This window comes from Triplophysa dalaica, chromosome 5 (genome assembly GCF_015846415.1).
Source record: "Triplophysa dalaica isolate WHDGS20190420 chromosome 5, ASM1584641v1, whole genome shotgun sequence".
NCBI classification, from domain to species: domain Eukaryota; kingdom Metazoa; phylum Chordata; class Actinopteri; order Cypriniformes; family Nemacheilidae; genus Triplophysa; species Triplophysa dalaica.
In genome coordinates, this window is record NC_079546.1 from 18782371 (window position 1) to 18806069 (window position 23699).

Consider the following 23699-nt stretch of genomic DNA (forward strand, 5'->3'; position numbering starts at 1 on the left):
GAGCTGTCTGGGCTTGTGTCGGTAAGTGCCAAGTTCTTCCGCCAAGCCTCCTCCGAAATGATTCCCCGACGGGGAGTTAAGCCTTTTCTTTGCCGCTTTCCAATAGCTTGGATGAGCTGGGTTTAAACATTCTAAAGAACAGCTGAAGAAGTGCTTGGCGCGGCTCTTTTTGAACAAATTGCAGTGTGTTGTTCGCCCGATTGAAGGCGCTCGCCACCAACACATTTCCAAAGCGAGCGGGAAGCAGTTTATTCAAGCCCCCCCAAAAAGTTTCCTCGATCAGGATTCGCTGAGACCACAACACAGAGTACTAACCAACCACACGATCAAAGTGAGCTAACAGACGGCTGCACAGGGCTCAGACGAGATGAAGTTTGCTCTTTTGCCTCTAGAGATACAAATCAGCATCTGAGCTTAATACACCGCAAACGTAGTCGGCAGGATTCGAACCTGTGCAGGGAGACCCCAATGGATTTCTAGTCCATCGCCTTAACCACTCGGCCACGACTACACAGGTTTTATATGTCGTCTCGCATTCGTTTCGACAGGGACTTCCCCAGTGATGGCACCCTACAACCTCGCCTGACCGTTTGAAAACACTGACAGACAAGGGCTGTCCGAGGCATCCAGCCCGGCTAGCTCAGTCGGTAGAGCATGAGACTCTTAATATCAGGGTCTTGGGTTCGAGCCCCACGTTGGGCGCCAGGGCTACCCCAGTCAGGGGCACTTTCCAAAGGTGCCCAGTCCACCAGACCTAGAGCTGGGATTTTCTTGAGACAAGTGCAACTTCCTCACTCTTATGTTTCCAAAGGGGTTTCTCTGAAAATGAGCGTGACGCTCATTTAGTTTTGCGACGCTTTTGGCCATTAATTCCGAGTCAAAACTAGCGACTTGTCCAAGCAAAACCCATGACAACCGTCTCTGTGGCGTAATCGGTTAGCGCGTTAGGCTGTTAACCGAAAGGATGGTGGTTCAAGCCCACCCAGGGACGAAAGCTTTGTGGCGAGCAGCTGCACTTTTCTGACCCCAAAATGCTGAAGCCCGCCAGTGGAGCTTACTCAACAGAGTCTTACTCTAAAACAATACGGCTTTGCAAACACACTGAAAGAAAAGATGCCTTTGGCTTCTAAAGCCGGGAGTTAAACCCGGACCGCTTGGGTGAAACCAGGAGTCCTGACTGCTGGACCATGCCTGACACCTCAGCAAGCGCAATACGGACTGCAACTGTTTCCAAGAGATTAAGAATGGGAGTAGCGACCCCACATTTTCAATGCAAGTCGGAAAGACTTTTCATTTCTCTGCACGTGTACTAGCAGTGAACAACAGAAAGAAGAACTACGATAAGAGAAGTATAATGCTCGTTAGTAGGTTGGACAGTATTTCCGCATGTCACGCCGTAAGACAGAAATGATGAGGAGGCTCCTCCCAGACCGAGCTGAGCTGTCTGGGCTTGTGTCGGTTGGACCATGCCTGACACCTCAGCAAGCGCAATACGGACTGCAACTGTTTCCAAGAGATTAAGAATCGGAGTAGCGACCCCACATTTTCAATGCAAGTCGGAAAGACTTTTCATTTCTATGCACGTGTACTAGCAGTGAACAACAGAAAGAAGAACTACGATTTGAGAAGTATAATCTTTGTTAGTAGGTTGGACAGTATCTCCTTATGTCACGCCGTAAGACAGAAATGATGAGGAGGCTCCTCCCAGACCGAGCTGAGCTGTCTGGGCCTGTGTCGGTACGTGCCAAGTTCTTCCGCCAAGCCTCCTCCGAAATGATTCCCTGACGGGGAGTTAAGCCTTTTCTTTGCCGCTTTCCAATAGCTTGGATGAGCTGGGTTTAAACATTCTAAAGAACAGCTGAAGAAGTGCTTGGCGCGGCTCTTTTTGAACAAATTGCAGTGCGTTGTTCGCCTGATTGAAGGCGTTCGCCACCAACACATTTCCAAAGCGAGCGGGAAGCAGTTTATTCAAGCCCCCCCCAAAAAGCTGCCTCGATCAGGATTCGCTGAGACCACAACACAGAGTACTAACCAACCACACGATCAAAGCGAGCTAACAGACGGCTGCACAGGGCTCAGACAAGATGAAGTTTGCTCTTTCGCCTCTAGAGATACAAATCAGCATCTGAGCTTAATACACCGCAAACGTAGTCGGCAGGATTCGAACCTGCGCAGGGAGACCCCAATGGATTTCTAGTCCATCGCCTTAACCACTCGGCCACGACTATACATGGTTTATATGTCGTCTCGCATTCGTTTCGACAGGGACTTCCCCAGTGATGGCACCCTACAACCTCGCCTGACCGTTTGAAAACACTGACAGACAAGGGCTGTCCGAGGCATCCAGCCCGGCTAGCTCAGTCGGTAGAGCATGAGACTCTTAATATCAGGGTCGTGGGTTCGAGCCCCACGTTGGGCGCCAGGGCTACCCCAGTCAGGGGCACTTTCCAAAGGTGCCCAGTCCACCAGACCTAGAGCTGGGATTATCTTGAGACAAGTGCAACTTCCTCACTCTTATGTTTCCAAAGGGGTTTCTCTGAAAATGAGCGTGACGCTCATTTAGTTTTGCGACGCTTTTGGCCATTAATTCCGAGTCAAAACTAGCGACTTGTCCAAGCAAAACCCATGACAACCGTCTCTGTGGCGTAATCGTTTAGCGCGTTCGGCTGTTAACCGAAAGGATGGTGGTTCAAGCCCACCCAGGGACGAAAGCTTTGTGGCGAGCAGCTGCACTTTTCTGACCCCAAAATGCTGAAGCCCGCCAGTGGAGCTTACTCAACAGAGTCTTACTCTAAAACAATACGGCTTTGCAAACACACTGAAAGAAAAGATGCCTTTGGCTTCTAAAGCCGGGTGTTAAACCCGGACCGCTTGGGTGAAACCAGGAGTCCTGACTGCTGGACCATGCCTGACACCATGAGGAGGCTTCTCCCAGACTGAGCTGAGCTGTCTGGGCCTGTGTCGGTACGTGCCAAGTTCTTCGGCCAAGCCTCCTCCGAAATGATTCACCCCAACGGGGAGTTAAGCCTTTTCTTTGCCGCTTTCCAATAGCTTGGATGAGCTGGGTTTAAACATTCTAAAGAACAGCTGAAGAAGTGCTTGGCGCGGCTCTTTCTGAACAAATTGCAGTGCGTTGTTCGCCCGATTGAAGGCGTTCGCCACCAACACATTTCCAAAGCGAGCGGGAAGCAGTTTATTCAAGCCCCCCCCAAAAAGTTGCCTCGATCCGGATTCGCTGAGACCACAACACAGAGTACTGTACACTGTACATTGGTCCAAAGACATGTGTTATGTTGTAATGTTAGTAGTAAAACGCATAGTGCCCCTCGGTTCAGAAGACTTGTGACCGACATTATTTCTGTAAAGCGTATTGAAAGAAAATTATAGCAGTGTCTTTCTTGTTGAGTTCAGTGTTATGTCCTTTTCCATTTAATTCGTATTTATGAACAAGGCATTAAGGCTATTTTTATTGCAGTTAGTGTGTGGTTTTGGTTGGACAAGGCTTTAAAGACGTAATTGCGCTTTCTGCCATATAGCTTTCCTGTAACTCAGTGGTAAGAGCATTGCGTTAACAACGCAAGGTTGTGAGTTCGATCACAGGGGATTGCAAATACATGTGTAAAATGTATAAGATAAAGCAATGTGAGTCGCTTTGGATAAAAGCATCTGCCAAATGCCTAAATGCTTGTCTTGCTGCATCCAAAGCACATATGTAAGGGCTCTATGTCATACTTTGGATACGGGGAGGGGACCAGAAGCTCATTTGCATTTAAAGAGACACACACCAAAACACCATGTTTTCCATTGCAGCCACAAATGGCAGTGTTCATCGTATTGTAATGAAAGATATGTGATGTATTTTGAGCTGACCGTTTACACAGACATTCTGGGAATACCACTGACTATTTTTACATTGCAGAAAACACCTGGATTTGCGGCCCTTTAAATGTGTTTGTGTACAAATTCTACTTTGAAAAAACTATTGTATTAACAGTGACATCCCCTTCTGTAAATAGCTTTATTGAACAGCGTGTGGCACACTTGAGCATTCATTTATTTTTCCAAAAAATGTATATTATGCAATTGGTTGAAATAACGGAAAATGTCACTTTGTGTCAGAACAATACTTTTCCAAAGGAAATATATAGTTCTACCAGAAAGACTCAGGAAACATAGAACGATATATGATATTTATCAAACATAGATTTAAATTATAATGTTAAAGATCTTTGAGCATAGGCCCCGTCCGATGAAGGAATCATAAAAAAATGATTCTGATGTTCCTGCCTGAAGATAAGGCAGGGGCGGAGCCTACCCCAGAAGAGAAGGTAAACAAAAATAAACGCACCAGATGATTCATCTCCCTGAGGTTCCTAAAGGAGAAAGTATGTGCCTGTCATTCATGGTTGAAACATGAACATGAGGTTATATCATACTTCTATTGAATGTAGCAATCACAACATTTTTAAGGGTAAATAGTTGCATATCACTGTTTTTAACAGAACCTGCACAGGCTGAATGGGCTTGCAAAAGCACATAAAGAAAAGATAAAATAAACAACAAACATAAAAACGACAGAGCCTGCACAGGCTGAATGGCCTTGCACAAGCCAACATAATTTTTCAGAAGCCTGCATAGGCTGAATGGGCTTGCACAAGCCAACAGAATTTCCAGAAGCCTGCACAGGGTGAATGGGCTTGCACGGGCCAACAGAATTTCCAGAAGCCTGCACAGGCTGAATGGGCTTGCACAAGCCAACAGAATTTCCAGGAGCCTGCACAGGCTGAATGGGCTTGCACAAGCCAATAGAAGTTCCAGGAGCCTGCACAGGCTGAATGGGCTTGCACAAGTCAACAGAATATCCAGGAGCCTGCACAGGCTGAATGGGCTTAAGCAAGCCGACAGAATTTACCCAAAGCATACGAAGGCTAATATGAGGCTTGCCAAAGCCGTGCTATAAGTAACCTATACTTAAGCAACCACCACCAGTAAATGCAAAGTAAGTTCCTTAAGCTTTTGGAGTACACCTGCTGAGCATCCAGTATGGTTTTAGAATCCAGGCTTATATAGGATTCTAATGGCATAAATGACCATCTGCTCAGGACCTTAATAGAAGAAGTCGGAATCCCACAGGCTGCAGAAGCAGCTGCGCCAATCCTAAATGGATTTTGCGTTGTTTGACCTCAAGCGAGTCCCAACTTCAGCGACTCATAAAGCTGGTAATCAACTTGATCTTATCTAAACACGCCATTGTTTCACCCATCACTCCCAGGCCACCCCGCTGCACAAGTCAGATCATTTCCTCATCACTCTTGATCTCGACTTAACTTCTCCAGACACTACACATGCTTCCCCACTGGTCACATTCCGACGCAACCTTCAATCACTCTCTCCCTCCCGCTTATCCTCTGCAGTCTCTGCCACTCTCCCACCCCCTAAACCTTTCTCTCTCCTTGAGGCTAACACCGCCACTCACACCCTTTGCTCCACATTAACCTCCTGCTTAGATATCTTATGCCCTCTCAGATCTAGGCCATCTTGTACATCTCCTTCTGCCCCCTGGTTATCTGATGTTCTCTGTGAACATCGCGCCTCTATCAGGTCTGCTGAGAGAAAGTGGCGCAAATCAAAAGAACCTACCGACCTCTCTCTTTAACAGTCTATTATCTCTTCTTTCTCTGCGGATGTCTCCTATGCGAAAAGCCAGTACTACCACGCTAAAATCAGTAACTCTCCTGACCCTCGTACTCCCTTTAAAACCTTTTCTGCTCGTCTTTGCCCGCCTACCCCCTCACCTCCATCTGACTTAACAGCTGACGATTTTGTGTCGTTCTTTGTAAATAAAACGACCGGCATCAGCAATCAATTCTCTGCGCCACCGCCTCTTGACCACGCCCAATTCCCAGACACATGCTTGCTCCCCTCGTTCTCTCTCGTATCTGAAGAGGATGTTTCCAAGGTCATTTCTTCTAACCACCCGACTACCTGCCCCCTAGATCCCATCCCCAGTCATCTCATCCAGGCCATTTCCCCATCGGTTGTTCCCTCTCTGACCCACATTATCAACTGATCTCTCACCACTGGTACATTTCCTACACTCTTCAAAGAGGCCCGTATTACCCCACTACTAAAAAAACCTACTCTTAATCCTGCACTGTTAGAAAACTACAGACCGGTATCCCTCCTCCCCTTCATTGACATCTCGCTCTGGATGAATGACCATCACCTGCAGCTGAACCTTTTAAAAAAAACAGAACTGCTTGCAATCCAGGCCGATACAAAGACTCATCAAAGCCTCTCCATTCAACTGGGCTCATCAACCATCACATCTTCCAGAAAGGCAAGAAACCTGAGAGTGGTGATCGATGATCAGCTCAACTTCACAGATCAAATTGCTAGCACCACCATGTCCTGTAGATTCATCCTCTACAATATAAGCAAGTCCCAGTAAAGGCTCTGGTCCTGTTCAGACTGGACTACTGCAATGCGCTACTGGGTCGACTTCCAGCTTGCACAACCAAACCTCTACAGATGATCCAGAATGCTGAGGCAAGAGTTATCTTTAATGAACCAAAGAGAGCACACGTCACTCCTCTATTCATTAAGCTACATTGGCTCCCTATAGTCGCTCGCATCAAATTCAAGACTCTGCTTCTGGCCTACATGACCACCACTGGTTCGGCACCACCTTATCTTCACTCGCTACTGCAGACATATGTACCCGCCAGATCCCTAGGCTCTGCAACGAACAGTGTCCTGTGGTGCCATCCCAAAAAGGTAAAAAATCTCTCTCACGCACCTTCTCCGGATCTGTTCCACGTATGTGGAATGATCTGCCTGCTGCTACAAGATCTGCAGATTCTGTAGCCATATTTAAGAAATGTCTGAAAACACAGCTCTTCCGTCAACATCTGACTGATCTGTTCTAACTCTAATTTCTTCTCTACTCTTTAAAAAAAATCCATTTTTGATTGCACTTATGCTTTTATTGTACTTATGCTGTCCCAATTGCTTCTATTGCCTACCCCACTTGTAAGTCGCTTTGGATAAAAGCGTCTGCTAAATGACTAAATGTAAATGTAAATGATTGCCCGGTGTAAAGTTGTGAAGACTTGCCACAACTCTCCAGAGCTGCTGCAAGATGAGTCCTGAACCAGTCTTTTGTTAAGGGAAACCCATTTGATGACATAAATAGGGGGGATAATTAAAGATGGCCGGGGCGAGTCTGGAGGTATCTAATCATGGAAGTGAAGGGGCAAATATTCCCAAACAAATTCCCACTGATCTCGTTTATGAGGCTTTCTGGGCTCCTCCTACTTTGAGCCCCTTTGCAAAATCCAAAGTCAAGTGAGCACAAAGTATTTACTTTTTAAATTATCATGCTCTAAAGCCTCAGGCAACAAATGCTGGATACACAGTGTTGTGTCCAGGTTGCCAACAATTCAAAAGTATGGAAGGAGAAGCGCGGATCTTTTTCACGACACGTCTTAACACTGTCTTCACATTTTGAACCTCACCTCTACATAAAAAAATCCTAAACGTCCACCGTTTTAAAGTGGACAATCAAGTAGGTGCAAAAAGCTCCTTCTGATTCTGCCGCAGGGTCACGGCGACCGATTAGCTTGCAGCAGTCACTAAAGCCAGAGTGTGCGAAAGCAGCCACAAGGCATTGTTAACAAAACAACTACGCACAAAGAACCAGTGACCACGACGTGATTCGAATATGCAATCTTCTGATCTGGAGTCAGACGCACTACAGTTGTGCCACGAGGCCGCTTGCTTGTTCACACAAACACGTTGCCACTAGAGACTGAGCAGAAGCAGTATGCAGGTTTTGGTGTCCAGCAGATCAGATGCCTTCGGTAAAAAATTTAGCTGCACTGCGTATCAGCCTGATTGAAAGCATTTTGGGATTGTCAAATTAAGCCTCTATTATGTCACAGGCTATGTTCTTTTAGTGACTGTCGCATTCTCCTGACTTGAAAGGTCCCTAGTTGAAATCTGAGTGGAAACGGGTTGTCTATTTTTGTGCCAGTAGCAAAACTTACAGAAATAAAAAAAAAGTATGCTGGTGTTGTGGGGTTTCTGTGATGCAGTGGTTTTAATGCCACATCACACGTGAAAGGCCCCGGATCGTAACTGGGCAAAATCAGACCGAAATCTGACAAGAACCTTGTGTTGCTTTTGACCAAAATCAAGTCAAACATCATTCCTGAAACATAAGTACAACGCTTGCGTGGTCTGTTTTAAACCAGTGCGAGATAGACAACGTTTGCAGGATTTGTACATGTTTCTGTAGTGTAGTAGTTATCACGTTTGCCTAACACCCGAAAGGTCCTCGGTTCGAAACCGTGCAGAAACAAAGCCTGCTTTAAGCCATAGAGTGGAATATAACGAAAAGCTAAACAAACCTTTAAGCATTCAATGCACGGTTTCGTACACAAGGCTTAACGGTAGTTCCAGACTAAGATTACTGTTTGAGATGTCTCAACTGAAAATCTTGCCCTGAAACACCTTAAAATTTGTGACTGGCAAGTGTTTTTCCAAAGTCAGAGTTTCTGTGGTGTAGTGGTTATCACGTTTGCTTTACACGCGATAGGTCCTCGGTTCAAAACCAAGCAGAAACAACGCGTGTAGTTTGACGCAGGGCCACTTGAATGTCGTTTATGCGAAACACTCCTTCTTGCACTTTTGGGGTCACCCGAAATGGAACTGATCAGTTATTTAGGCTGACCTGGTTTCTGTGATGCAGTGGTTTTAACGTCCACATCACACGTGAAAGGCCCCGGATCGTAACTGGGCAAAATCAGACCGAAATCTGACAAGAACCTTGTGTTGCTTTTGACCAAAATCAAGCCAAACATCTTTCCTGAAACATGAGTACAACGCTTGCGTGGTCTGTTTTAAACCAGCGCGAGGTAGATGACATAAGAATGAATTGTACATGTTTCTGTAGTGTGGTGGTTATCACGTTTGCTTTACACTCGAAAGGTCCTTGGTTCGAGACCGAGCTGATCCATTTTTCAGGTTTTGGCGTCAAGCAGAGCAAATCCCTCAGTGTAAAACGTAGCTGCACTCCGTATCGGCCTGATTGAAAGCATTTTGGGATTGTCAAATTCAGCCTCTATTTTGTCACCGGCTATGTTCTTTTAGTGACTGTCTCCTGACTTGAAAGGTCCCTAGTCGAAACCTGAATGGAAACGGGTTGCCTCTTTGTGTGCCAGCAGCAAAACTGAAATTACAATTACCTGAAACACCTTACAACTTGTGACACATGGCAGGTTAGCTGAGTTGGCCAGAGCGTGGTGGTAATAACGCCAAGGTCGCGGGTTCGATGCCCGTACAGGCCGTTGTCAAGTCTCGGTGAGACCTCTCATTGGAACTCCACACTTTTTGAAGGCATCCCAGCAGAACCCCCTCCGAAGGGGTCCCTGCCAGGGATTGTTACCGCCCCACTGTTTGAACCTATTTCCCAAAGCGTTTGAGCTGTAAGGCAAGCACAAGTGAGTTTCATCTATGTTTATGTGCAGGAGTAGTGTTGCACTTGTGGAACGATGAAGCACATAAAAGATGAAGGGTCTTCGTAATGATAAAGAAAGACAACGGTAGGTTAAAACCAGGTTTCAGTAAACCTCAAGGTAAAGTAGCATGTGCTGCTTTTCATACTGACAACAGGCCAAAAATACACAATGCGCCAGAGGACAATACACCCAAGGGAAAGTGGAAAAAAAGCAGATTAAATTTCCCATGTCTGAAGCGTTTATGTGATTGCACACACACACATACACCAAAATGAAGTATGAGTGAATTTCATCTATGTTTACATGCAGAAGTAGTGTTGTACTTTTGGAACAAGGAACCACATAGAAGATGGAGGGTCTCACAAAGACTATTACAGTGTACAGAACCAAGTTTAGTTTAATTTAATATTAAGTAAGTGTAGCGAGGAAGGCGTGGCGAGGGCCGTCAGACAAAGGGGCGGGGCCGGTTGCGTGAGTGATAATGGCTATCAGCTGTGTGCACACCGGCTCCGCATTTCTGACGGTGGAGATCGAAAGCATAAAAGAACGAGCTGACATAAGGTACGACGAGAGAGGACCGGGCCCGAACATGTTTGAATTTGAATTTGTATTTGTATTTGTGTTATGTTCGCCGGCGGTCGGCCGTGAGGGGCCGCCGGCTATTATTACTTTATTAAATGTTTATTTAAATGTTTGCCGGTTCCCGCATCCTTCCTTCCATATCTTGAGACGTATTACAATAAGCATGCAGTTTTTTTTAGACATTCTAGAAAAGTTATAGAAATCAGAATCGGTCCGGTGCCGCAAAAGAGATGTGTCTTTAGCCATTCTTAAAGATGGACACAGAATCTGCTTATCTTGTCAGAAGGCAGATCATTCCACAAATGTGGAACCGATCCAGAGAAGGTTTGTGGGAGCGATATTTTACCTTTTTGGGATAGCACCATAATACGTTGTTCGTTTGCAGAGCATAAGGGTCCGGCGGGTATATAAGTCTGCATAAGTGAATGAAGATAAGGGGGTGCCAAACCAGTTGTGGTCTTGTAGGCCAGGGGCAGAGTCTTGAATTTGATGCGAGCGACTACAGGGAGCCAATGTAACTTACTGAAGAGAGGAGTGACGTGTGCTCTCTTCGGTTCATTAAAGACCTGTCTTGCCGCTGCATCGTGGATCATCTGTAGAGGTTTGGTCGTGCAAGCAGAAAGTCCAGCTAGTAGCGCATTGCAATGGTTGATGAGCCCAGTTGAGTGGAGAAGTTGTAATGGAGTTTAGGGTTGGACAGGATTACAAGCAGTTCTGTTTTTGCAAGGTTCAGCTGCAGGGGATGGTCCTTCATTCAGAGCGAAATGTCACTCAAGTATGCTGAATCAGTCGGACAGTCGAAACAATCGTCAGGCTGAAATGACTGGTGGAGTTGTGTATCATCCGCATAGCAGTGATAGAAAAAGCCATGTTTCCGAATCACAAACCCAAGTATACAGAATGTATACAGAAAAGAGCAACGGCCCAAGCACTGAGCCCTGAGGCATCTCTTCAGGATACTCTAAATGACCTACCTGAAAGGTTAGACCTGAACCATGGAAGCACCATTCCGGAGAAACCCATAGCCTTGAGGGTCGACAGGAGGATGTAGTGGTTAACTGTGCCAAAGGCAGCAGATGGATCCAGTAGGATGAGTACAGATGCCCCCTAGATCCCATCCCCAGTCATCTCATCCAGGCCATTTCCCCATCGGTTGTTCCCTCTCTGACCCACATTATCAACTGATCTCTCACCACTGGTACATTTCCTACACTCTTCAAAGAGGCCCGTATTACCCCACTACTAAAAAAACCTACTCTTAATCCTGCACTGTTAGAAAACTACAGACCGGTATCCCCCTCCCCTTCATTGACATCTCGCTCTGGATGAATGACCATCACCTGCAGCTGAACCTTTTAAAAAAAACAGAACTGCTTGCAATCCAGGCCGATACAAAGACTCATCAAAGCCTCTCCATTCAACTGGGCTCATCAACCATCACATCTTCCAGAAAGGCAAGAAACCTGAGAGTGGTGATCGATGATCAGCTCAACTTCACAGATCAAATTGCTAGCACCACCATGTCCTGTAGATTCATCCTCTACAATATAAGCAAGTCCCAGTAAAGGCTCTGGTCCTGTTCAGACTGGACTACTGCAATGCGCTACTGGGTCGACTTCCAGCTTGCACAACCAAACCTCTACAGATGATCCAGAATGCTGAGGCAAGAGTTATCTTTAATGAACCAAAGAGAGCACACGTCACTCCTCTATTCATTAAGCTACATTGGCTCCCTATAGTCGCTCGCATCAAATTCAAGACTCTGCTTCTGGCCTACATGACCACCACTGGTTCGGCACCACCTTATCTTCACTCGCTACTGCAGACATATGTACCCGCCAGATCCCTAGGCTCTGCAACGAACAGTGTCCTGTGGTGCCATCCCAAAAAGGTAAAAAATCTCTCTCACGCACCTTCTCCGGATCTGTTCCACGTATGTGGAATGATCTGCCTGCTGCTACAAGATCTGCAGATTCTGTAGCCATATTTAAGAAATGTCTGAAAACACAGCTCTTCCGTCAACATCTGACTGATCTGTTCTAACTCTAATTTCTTCTCTACTCTTTAAAAAAAATCCATTTTTGATTGCACTTATGCTTTTATTGTACTTATGCTGTCCCAATTGCTTCTATTGCCTACCCCACTTGTAAGTCGCTTTGGATAAAAGCGTCTGCTAAATGACTAAATGTAAATGTAAATGATTGCCCGGTGTAAAGTTGTGAAGACTTGCCACAACTCTCCAGAGCTGCTGCAAGATGAGTCCTGAACCAGTCTTTTGTTAAGGGAAACCCATTTGATGACATAAATAGGGGGGATAATTAAAGATGGCCGGGGCGAGTCTGGAGGTATCTAATCATGGAAGTGAAGGGGCAAATATTCCCAAACAAATTCCCACTGATCTCGTTTATGAGGCTTTCTGGGCTCCTCCTACTTTGAGCCCCTTTGCAAAATCCAAAGTCAAGTGAGCACAAAGTATTTACTTTTTAAATTATCATGCTCTAAAGCCTCAGGCAACAAATGCTGGATACACAGTGTTGTGTCCAGGTTGCCAACAATTCAAAAGTATGGAAGGAGAAGCGCGGATCTTTTTCACGACACGTCTTAACACTGTCTTCACATTTTGAACCTCACCTCTACATAAAAAAATCCTAAACGTCCACCGGTTTTAAAGTGGACAATCAAGTAGGTGCAAAAAGCTCCTTCTGATTCTGCCGCAGGGTCACGGCGACCGATTAGCTTGCAGCAGTCACTAAAGCCAGAGTGTGCGAAAGCAGCCACAAGGCATTGTTAACAAAACAACTACGCACAAAGAACCAGTGACCACGACGTGATTCGAATATGCAATCTTCTGATCTGGAGTCAGACGCACTACAGTTGTGCCACGAGGCCGCTTGCTTGTTCACACAAACACGTTGCCACTAGAGACTGAGCAGAAGCAGTATGCAGGTTTTGGTGTCCAGCAGATCAGATGCCTTCGGTAAAAAATTTAGCTGCACTGCGTATCAGCCTGATTGAAAGCATTTTGGGATTGTCAAATTAAGCCTCTATTATGTCACAGGCTATGTTCTTTTAGTGACTGTCGCATTCTCCTGACTTGAAAGGTCCCTAGTTGAAATCTGAGTGGAAACGGGTTGTCTATTTTTGTGCCAGTAGCAAAACTTACAGAAATAAAAAAAAAGTATGCTGGTGTTGTGGGGTTTCTGTGATGCAGTGGTTTTAATGCCACATCACACGTGAAAGGCCCCGGATCGTAACTGGGCAAAATCAGACCGAAATCTGACAAGAACCTTGTGTTGCTTTTGACCAAAATCAAGTCAAACATCATTCCTGAAACATAAGTACAACGCTTGCGTGGTCTGTTTTAAACCAGTGCGAGATAGACAACGTTTGCAGGATTTGTACATGTTTCTGTAGTGTAGTAGTTATCACGTTTGCCTAACACCCGAAAGGTCCTCGGTTCGAAACCGTGCAGAAACAAAGCCTGCTTTAAGCCATAGAGTGGAATATAACGAAAAGCTAAACAAACCTTTAAGCATTCAATGCACGGTTTCGTACACAAGGCTTAACGGTAGTTCCAGACTAAGATTACTGTTTGAGATGTCTCAACTGAAAATCTTGCCCTGAAACACCTTAAAATTTGTGACTGGCAAGTGTTTTTCCAAAGTCAGAGTTTCTGTGGTGTAGTGGTTATCACGTTTGCTTTACACGCGATAGGTCCTCGGTTCAAAACCAAGCAGAAACAACGCGTGTAGTTTGACGCAGGGCCACTTGAATGTCGTTTATGCGAAACACTCCTTCTTGCACTTTTGGGGTCACCCGAAATGGAACTGATCAGTTATTTAGGCTGACCTGGTTTCTGTGATGCAGTGGTTTTAACGTCCACATCACACGTGAAAGGCCCCGGATCGTAACTGGGCAAAATCAGACCGAAATCTGACAAGAACCTTGTGTTGCTTTTGACCAAAATCAAGCCAAACATCTTTCCTGAAACATGAGTACAACGCTTGCGTGGTCTGTTTTAAACCAGCGCGAGGTAGATGACATAAGAATGAATTGTACATGTTTCTGTAGTGTGGTGGTTATCACGTTTGCTTTACACTCGAAAGGTCCTTGGTTCGAGACCGAGCTGATCCATTTTTCAGGTTTTGGCGTCAAGCAGAGCAAATCCCTCAGTGTAAAACGTAGCTGCACTCCGTATCGGCCTGATTGAAAGCATTTTGGGATTGTCAAATTCAGCCTCTATTTTGTCACCGGCTATGTTCTTTTAGTGACTGTCTCCTGACTTGAAAGGTCCCTAGTCGAAACCTGAATGGAAACGGGTTGCCTCTTTGTGTGCCAGCAGCAAAACTGAAATTACAATTACCTGAAACACCTTACAACTTGTGACACATGGCAGGTTAGCTGAGTTGGCCAGAGCGTGGTGGTAATAACGCCAAGGTCGCGGGTTCGATGCCCGTACAGGCCGTTGTCAAGTCTCGGTGAGACCTCTCATTGGAACTCCACACTTTTTGAAGGCATCCCAGCAGAACCCCCTCCGAAGGGGTCCCTGCCAGGGATTGTTACCGCCCCACTGTTTGAACCTATTTCCCAAAGCGTTTGAGCTGTAAGGCAAGCACAAGTGAGTTTCATCTATGTTTATGTGCAGGAGTAGTGTTGCACTTGTGGAACGATGAAGCACATAAAAGATGAAGGGTCTTCGTAATGATAAAGAAGACAACGGTAGGTTAAAACCAGGTTTCAGTAAACCTCAAGGTAAAGTAGCATGTGCTGCTTTTCATACTGACAACAGGCCAAAAATACACAATGCGCCAGAGGACAATACACCCAAGGGAAAGTGGAAAAAAAGCAGATTAAATTTCCCATGTCTGAAGCGTTTATGTGATTGCACACAACACATACACCAAAATGAAGTATGAGTGAATTTCATCTATGTTTACATGCAGAAGTAGTGTTGTACTTTTGGAACAAGGAACCACATAGAAGATGGAGGGTCTCACAAAGACTATTACAGTGTACAGAACCAAGTTTAGTTTAATTTAATATTAAGTAAGTGTAGCGAGGAAGGCGTGGCGAGGGCCGTCAGACAAAGGGGCGGGGCCGGTTGCGTGAGTGATAATGGCTATCAGCTGTGTGCACACCGGCTCCGCATTTCTGACGGTGGAGATCGAAAGCATAAAAGAACGAGCTGACATAAGGTACGACGAGAGAGGACCGGGCCCGAACATGTTTGAATTTGAATTTGTATTTGTATTTGTGTTATGTTCGCCGGCGGTCGTGAGGGGCCGCCGGCTATTATTACTTTATTAAATGTTTATTTAAATGTTTGCCGGTTCCCGCATCCTTCCTTCCATATCTTGAGACGTATTACAATAAGCATGCAGTTTTTTTTAGACATTCTAGAAAAGTTATAGAAATCAGAATCGGTCCGGTGCCGCAAAAGAGATGTGTCTTTAGCCATTCTTAAAGATGGACACAGAATCTGCTTAGCTTGTCAGAAGGCAGATCATTCCACAAATGTGGAACCGATCCAGAGAAGGTTTGTGGGGCGATATTTTACCTTTTTGGGATAGCACCATAATACGTTGTTCGTTTGCAGAGCATAAGGGTCCGGCGGGTATATAAGTCTGCATAAGTGAATGAAGATAAGGGGGTGCCAAACCAGTTGTGGTCTTGTAGGCCAGGGGCAGAGTCTTGAATTTGATGCGAGCGACTACAGGGAGCCAATGTAACTTACTGAAGAGAGGAGTGACGTGTGCTCTCTTCGGTTCATTAAAGACCTGTCTTGCCGCTGCATCGTGGATCATCTGTAGAGGTTTGGTCGTGCAAGCAGAAAGTCCAGCTAGTAGCGCATTGCAATGGTTGATGAGCCCAGTTGAGTGGAGAAGTTGTAATGGAGTTTAGGGTTGGACAGGATTACAAGCAGTTCTGTTTTTGCAAGGTTCAGCTGCAGGGGATGGTCCTTCATTCAGAGCGAAATGTCACTCAAGTATGCTGAATCAGTCGGACAGTCGAAACAATCGTCAGGCTGAAATGACTGGTGGAGTTGTGTATCATCCGCATAGCAGTGATAGAAAAAGCCATGTTTCCGAATCACAAACCCAAGTATACAGAATGTATACAGAAAAGAGCAACGGCCCAAGCACTGAGCCCTGAGGCATCTCTTCAGGATACTCTAAATGACCTACCTGAAAGGTTAGACCTGAACCATGGAAGCACCATTCCGGAGAAACCCATAGCCTTGAGGGTCGACAGGAGGATGTAGTGGTTAACTGTGCCAAAGGCAGCAGATGGATCCAGTAGGATGAGTACAGATGAGTTCGATGCAGCTCTTGCCACAGTCAGGGCTTCAATGACAGAGAGCAGCTCTGGAATGACTGCTCTTGAAACCTGCCTGGTTGCTGTCCAGCAAGCTGTTCTTCGTGAGAAAGGAGGAGAGCCGTTTACATACAACACGCTCAAGAGTTTAAGCAATGAAGGGGAGGAGCGATTCCGGTCTGTAGTTATCTTTTAGTGCAGGATTAAGAGGGGGTTTCATCAGTAGTGGGGTGATACAGGCTTCTTTGAAGACTGCTGGAAATGTAATAGTGATGAGAAACGAGTTGATAATGTGACTCAGAGAGGGAACAACCGATGGTGATATGGCCTGGGTTTCTTCAGTAGTGGGGTGATACAGGCTTCTTTGAAGACTGCTGGAAATGTACCAGAGATGAGAGACGAGTTGATAATGTGACTGGTCGTTGGGGCAGGTCGTTGGGTGGTTTGAAGATATGACCAGTGACAGTGAGAGACCTATCCCCAACCCGAAGGCGGAGGGAAGCGACCCTCTCGTTCACCGGGGAAAACTCCAAACCATGGCGGCTGAGCTGGGGGCTATAAGCAAACCCACACAAACCACACAATTTTTTTTTCACTATTGAAACTACAATAAGTAATATATTTGACTGTATGACATTCATGCTTGGAAAAGTTATGAAAAAGTACCAAATGGCCTACCACAGTTATGCAGATGACATTCAGATCTGCACAGCCCTCTCACCCGATGACTACAGGCCTATTGACTCTCTTTGCCAGTGCATTGATGAAGTTAACAGCCGAATGTGTCAAAACTTCCTTCAGTTAAATAAAAACAAAACTGAAGTCATTGTTTTGGTAACAAGGATGAAACAAACAAGGTAAACACATAATTTGATTTAAGAGGTCTAAAGACACAAGTAAGTAAGGTAATAAATCTTGGTGTCATTTTAGAGTCTGACCTTAGTTTCAGCGGTCATGTGAAAGCAAAAGCAAATCAGCTTTCTACCATCTCAGAAACATAGCCAGAATCAGATGTTTTGTCTCAAACCAAGATTAAGAGAAACTAGTTGCTTTCATCACCAGCAGGGTTGATTACTGTAATGGACTCCTTATAGGTCTTCCCAAAAAGACCATCAGACAGCTGCAGCTCATCCAGAACGCTGCTGCCAGGATTCTGACCAGAACCAAAAAATCTGAGCATATCACTCCAATCCTCAGGTCCTTACACTGGTTACCAGTTATTTTTAGAATCAACTTCAAAGTCTAGGACCTAAATACATTTCAGATATGCTTATATATTAAACAGGTTTCTCAGATCATCAGGAGCAAGTCAGTTAGAGATAACAAGGGTTCACTCCAAACAAGGCGAGTCAGCGTTTAGCCATTACGCCGCGGTAGATGGAATCTGCTTCCAGAAGACATCAGATGTTCACTAACAGTAGCTACTTTTAAATCCAGATTAAAAACACACTTGTTTAGCTGTGCATTCACAACCTGAGCACTGTGCTGGTTTACATCAACTGCACTTTTATTTCTAATTTATTTTTCTTTTATTCTTATTCTTTTTATATACATACACATTTTAAATCAACTTTATTGCTGTTTTATTGTTTCTTAAAATCTAAAGTTGTATTTGTGATCTTAATTGATTTGCATTTTAATGATACATCTTATTTCATACTGTCAATCGTTTTATGTAAAGCACTTTGAATTGCCCTTGTGTATGAAATGTTCTATGTAAATAAACTTGCCTTGCCTGATAAGTGAAAATGTTGATTTTACTACAAATTGTTAATTGTTGTTAAAATGTAAAATAACTTGAAATGTACAAGAAGTTCTTTTGAGAACACTGTATTCCCGAATAGTAAAATCTTCTTATTAAGAATGAGTTAAATGTACTAAAAACTGAAATAGTTCCGTTAACTTAAACTTTATAATGTCCCAGATAGCCAGTAACCATTTAATTAATTTAAAAAACAGGTTTAAAATTTACTAGACTACCATTATTGTGATCAGTGTTTGCTTTAGTTGGGCTCTTGACTCATTTGCTTTGGTGCTCTTTAACTGCTGAAAGAGTTTTTAGGAGTAAAAAGAAATCTGGTAGCAGTATTCAATTGGTGATAAATTCATTATGAATCACTGATTAAGAGTGTTTGTTATTACTGTGTGAAGTGCTTTGATATTACAGATTAGTGTTATGAATGTCATATTCTCAGAGACAAATTAAATAAATTAGACATGTATAATCAGTGTAGGAAACTCAACAATGGTGACAATTAACAAAATAAAACGTCATGTTGCAATGCATGCTTGGTAACATCATAGTACAAAACTCATTCATGATTCCCAGCATGCATTGCAGTTGATCTGTTTATCTGAATTTGTTTGATGATTGTCATCATTGTAGAGATTTGTAATATGAGTGTTGATGTCAGTAAAACATTATTTAGACACAATCCTTGTGCATTTATGAACTGAAACATTTCCAACAGTAAGAAAAGGCTGGAAATCATTCTTATTTATAAAAGCTTCTGTACATTATTAAAAATTGAACCCTATTATGAAATCTACTCCAAACTGTACTTTTTAAAGATCTCTTTTTAATCAGTGCGCAGGTGATTTTTCTGAAACACACAACCACTGACAGATAAATTTATTTAACAGGAGGCAAGAGTCAAGAGCCCAACTAAAGGAAATACTGATCACCATAATGCTAGTTTAATAACTTCCTTATATATTCCTTATAAGTGATCACTATTGTAATAAGTTAACTTGAGTTATGATTTTGAGTCCAGCAGTACTTTTTTTAGTTGATCGGTAAGTTCAGACAGCAATTCATTTTGAGTTCTATTAGCTTAGAATTAAAACACTTACTTAAAATATTTGTGCAATCGGTTTCCAAATTTAATATTAATAAAGTCAATTTATTACATTTCACAGTTTGACAGAGCAGCTGATGTAACTAATAATTTTAAGTTCAGTCTACTCAGAATTTAGTGCAAAGCCCTCTTTTGTTGGATGAGCTGATTTTTTTTTTTTAAGAAGGCATGGATAAAAATCACAATTTTAACCCGAGCTTTTGTTATATAAGAGGGAATCGTATTCATGCGAACATCATTTAAGTGTTAGAATTGAAAAAAAAAACTTGTTACTCAGATTACATCTGTTATTGACACCAGGCCCAGCAAACTGCAGGTTCTGAAATGCACCTATCATGACATTGATAGGTTGAAGACCGCATCTACAAAGAAAGAATATCAACGACTACTTCTCCAACCCCGCCCCCATGTTTCGCGCATGGCAATTCTGAAGTAACACAAGTGGAGCGGAACCAGAGAGCGCAAGCAAAAAACAAATATGCCCTTAAGGATAGCTAAATATTGTGCCATCCCTGGTTGTGGAAGACTACTGTCACTGCATAATTTTCTTTCTGAATATTGCCACCAACACCCTTTGCTCCACACTAACCTCCTGCTTAGACATCTTATGCCCTCTTAGATCTAGACCATCTCGTGCATCTCCTTCTGCCCCCTGGTTATCTGAAGTTCTCCGTGAGCATCGCGCATCTCTCAGGTCTGCTGAGAGAAAGTGGCGCAAATCAAAAGAACCCACTGACCTCTCTCTCTACCAGTCTATTCTCTCTTCCTTCTCTGCGGATGTCTCCTCTGCGAAAACCCAATACTACCACACTAAAATCAACAACTCTCCTGACCCTCGTACTCTCTTTAAAACCTTTTCTGCTCTCCTCTGCCCGCCTTCCCCCTCACCTCCATCGGACTTAACAGCTGACGATTTCGCATCGTTCTTTTTAAAGAAAACGAGCACCATCAGCAATCAATTCTCTGCGCCACCGCCTCTTGACCACAGTCAATCCCCTGACACATGCTTGTTCCCCCGTTCTCTCTCCTATCTGAAGAGGAAGTTTCCAAGGTAATTTCTTCCAAACACCCGACTACCTGCCCTCTAGATCCCATCCCCACACATCTCCTCCAGGCCATCTCTCCATCGGTTGTTCCCTCTCTGACTCACATTATCAACTCGTCTCTCACCACTGGCACATTTCCTACACTCTTCAAAGAGGCCCGTATTACCCCACTACTAAAGAAGCCTACTCTTAATCCTGCACTGTTAGAAAACTATAGACCGGTATCCCTACTCCCCTTCGCTGCTAAAACTCTAGAACGTGTTGTTTGTAACCAGCTCTCATCTTTCCTCTCCCAGAACAACCTCCTGGACAGCAACCAGTCTGGGTATAAGAGCGGTCATTCCACTGAGACTGCGCTGCTCTCTGTTATTGAAGCCCTGAGACTGGAAAGAGCCTCCTCTAACTCATCTGTTCTTATCCTACTGGATCTATCTGCCGCCTTTGACACCGTTAACCATCACATCCTCCTGTCCACCCTCAAGGCGATGGGGGTCTCTGGAATGGTGCTACAATGGTTCAGGTCTTACCTCTCGGGTAGGTCCTTTAGAGTATCTTGGAGAGGTGAGGTGTCGGAGTCACATCATCTCGACACAGGTGTGCCTCAGGGCTCAGTGCTTGGTCCGTTGCTATTCTCTGTATACATGACATCCCTTGGCTCTGTCATTAGGAAACATGGCTTTTCCTATCACTGCTATGCGGATGATACACACAACTCTACATGTCTTTTCGCCCTGACGATCCGACTGTCTCTGCACGCATCTCAGCTTGCCTAGCCGACATCTCGCTCTGGATGAACGCCCATCACCTGCAGCTGAACCTTCCAAAAACAGAACTGCTTGTAATCCCGGCTGACACGAAGACTCATCACAACCTTTCCATTCAACTGGGCTCATCAACCATCACACCTTCCAGAAAAGCAAGAAACCTGGGAGTGGTAATCGATGATCAGCTCAACTTCACAGATCAAGTTGCCAACACCGCCCGGTCCTGTAGATTCATCCTCTACAATATCAGAAAAATTAGACCCTTCCTATCAGAGCATGCTACACAGATCCTTGTCCAGGCTCTTGTCCTGGCCAGACTGGACTACTGCAATGCACTACTGGGAGGACTTCCAGCTTGCACAACCAAACCTCTACAGATGATCCAGAATGCTGCGGCAAGAGTTATCTTTAATGAACCAAAGAGAGCACACGTCACTCCTCTACTCATTAAGCTACATTGGCTTCCCGTAGTCGCTCGCATCAAATTCAAGACTCTGCTCCTGGCCTACAAGACCACTACTGGTTCGGCACCACCTTATCTTAAATCGCTAATGCAGACATATGTACCCACCAGATCCCTACGCTCTGCAAACGAACGACGTCTTGTGGTGCCATCCCATAAAGGTAAAAAATCTCTCTCGCGCACCTTCTCCGGATCTGTTCCACCTATGTGGAATGATCTGCCCGCTGCTACAAGATCTGCAGATTCTGTAGCCATCTTTAAGAAACGCCTGAAAACACATCTCTTCCGCCAACATCTGACTGATCTGTTCTGACTCTTTTCTTCTCCACTCTTTTCTTCTCTACTCTTTTTCTTCTCTACTCAACTAAAAAAAAAAAAAAAAAAAAAAAAAAAAAAAAAAAAAAGTATGAATGAGTGAATGGTTACGTATACTGTGTTAGGCTATATGAGACTAGTCTTCATTTTAATTGCACTTATGCTTTTGTTGTACTTATGCTGTCCTAATTGCTTCCATTACCTACCCCACTTGTAAGTCGCTTTGGATAAAAGCGTCTGCTAAATGACTAAATGTAAATGTAAATGTAAATGAATAAGGAATGCGTAGTTTATTTTTAAAGACGTTCCAGCTCATGTGGGCGTTTGTTTGTAAAATTTCTCTGAGGATTCCTTCATGAACAAGGCAAAAAGGTTAAAAGGTATGGTCATACATCATAAAACGCAATACCAAGGCTATACAATCTATACGCATAGCCTTGCCATCACATCTGGGAAATGTGTCAGTAAATTTGAGTAGACAAGCCCAGTTCATCACACTTTTAAGTTGGACCAACTTAATTTTTCTAAGTGTTGTCATTTGAATTATTATTTTAAGTTGATCCAACTGATAATCTTATACACTTTTGATAGCAGCAAAATTTCAATTGGACCAGCTTAACCTTTTAGAGTTATCAGCTTCCTTAAAACTATTAGTAAACTCAATTTATATGGGTTTACAGATTATAAACTAAAATATTACATTCTTATATTCAACTCACGCTTTCATACACATTTTGTGAAAAACTGGTGACAATATGCAAGAATAGATATAACTTAAACGAATTGCAAAAGTGATAGATATGGAATAAAATGTGAAAATAGAAGAAAAAGAACGTTCCCAGCTAACAAAATCACCATCATGGTGATCAGTCATTTCTTGAGTTGGGCTCTTGACCCTTGACATTGGTATGTTGATCTTTAGCATGCTGTATTTGTGTGGTTTTAAAGTACATTTGTTTTGGCAATGCTGTGAGAAACTAATCGAGAAATTTGGTCTGATTCCACCAGATTCATCTGGTTTAGTGCTGTACTGTTGATCATGAGAGAAATCCATAAGATCATTGAGGTGGATTTGTTTTTGATAGAAACATTTGTGAAAACTTAATCTATAGCATAACTGCGACACACACAGACATCAATAATTTGTGCATGAACCTCCATGGTGACAATCAACAGACTAATTCAGATAAACCGCAATGCATGCTGGGAATCATGAATGAGTTTTGCACTATGGTGTTACCCAGCATGCTTTGCAGTTTTTTTATGATCATAACTATTATTGAGGTTCATACACTAATTCTTGATGTCTGTGTGTGACGCAGATATGATGTAGATTTAGTTTGTATTTGCATCCTGTTATAACAAATGTTTCAATCAAAAAGTACTCAAACTCACTGATCTTATAGTGTTCTCTCATGATCAAAAGTAGGGGTGGGAAAAAAATTGATATGGTGATGTATCGCGACATTTCAGCCCACAAGACGTTATCGATACTCTTGCACAAAGTATGGATTATTTTTCAAATACAAAACATCTAAATTCCCTGAACTGTCCGGGAGGCAGACACACTCTGTCAGTTTAAATCTAGACTAAAGACGCATTTTTTAAATCTTGCATACACTACACTTCCATAATATTAATCCTCAAAGGATTTAGGCGGCATTATTTAGATCAACCGGAACCAGGAAAACATCCAACAACAAATGATGTACTTGGTGCATCAAAGAATGCAGAACAGTACTCTACTCTCAGCCAGTCTTGTCTCTTTGTTCCAAGGTTACCGCAGGATGAAGTTCATGCCCAGACCTGATGGCAGAGCTGAGAATGGGAAGCGA

General features: G+C 43.8%; 1 protein-coding gene and 6 non-coding genes across 7 annotated transcripts; 5 read left to right on the forward strand and 2 right to left on the reverse strand.

The window, feature by feature from the left end:
* Window positions 1-429: 429 nt before the first annotated feature.
* On the reverse strand, window positions 430-511 carry trnas-aga (transfer RNA serine (anticodon AGA)). The gene has a single exon. It is a non-coding gene; the product is annotated as a tRNA-Ser (tRNA).
* A 118-nt stretch (window positions 512-629) lies between these two features.
* Window positions 630-702, forward strand: trnak-cuu (transfer RNA lysine (anticodon CUU)). Its single transcript has one exon. It is a non-coding gene; the product is annotated as a tRNA-Lys (tRNA).
* A 215-nt stretch (window positions 703-917) lies between these two features.
* trnan-guu (transfer RNA asparagine (anticodon GUU)) lies at window positions 918-991 on the forward strand. Its single transcript has one exon. It is a non-coding gene; the product is annotated as a tRNA-Asn (tRNA).
* A 1155-nt stretch (window positions 992-2146) lies between these two features.
* trnas-aga (transfer RNA serine (anticodon AGA)) lies at window positions 2147-2228 on the reverse strand. Its single transcript has one exon. It is a non-coding gene; the product is annotated as a tRNA-Ser (tRNA).
* Window positions 2229-2346: 118 nt separating this feature from the next.
* trnak-cuu (transfer RNA lysine (anticodon CUU)) lies at window positions 2347-2419 on the forward strand. The gene has a single exon. It is a non-coding gene; the product is annotated as a tRNA-Lys (tRNA).
* A 215-nt stretch (window positions 2420-2634) lies between these two features.
* Window positions 2635-2708, forward strand: trnan-guu (transfer RNA asparagine (anticodon GUU)). The gene has a single exon. It is a non-coding gene; the product is annotated as a tRNA-Asn (tRNA).
* A 17954-nt stretch (window positions 2709-20662) lies between these two features.
* LOC130421088 (uncharacterized) lies at window positions 20663-21927 on the forward strand. The gene is made up of 2 exons (XM_056748772.1): window positions 20663-20856; window positions 21087-21927. The coding sequence occupies exons 1-2, from the start codon at window positions 20808-20810 to the stop codon at window positions 21860-21862; spliced, it is 825 nt and encodes a 274-aa protein (XP_056604750.1). The 5' UTR covers window positions 20663-20807; the 3' UTR covers window positions 21863-21927.
* The last annotated feature ends 1772 nt before the right edge of the window (window positions 21928-23699 follow it).

Excerpts from the sequence above, each read along its gene's own strand:
- LOC130421088 (XM_056748772.1), top strand. The coding sequence starts at position 20,808 with ATGGGGGTCTCTGGAATGGTGCTACAATGGTTCAGGTCTTACCTCTCG. Across the intron at positions 20,857-21,086 it reads GTTCAGGTCTTACCTCTCGG|CTTGCCTAGCCGACATCTCG; the intron begins GTAGGTCCTTTA and ends CACGCATCTCAG.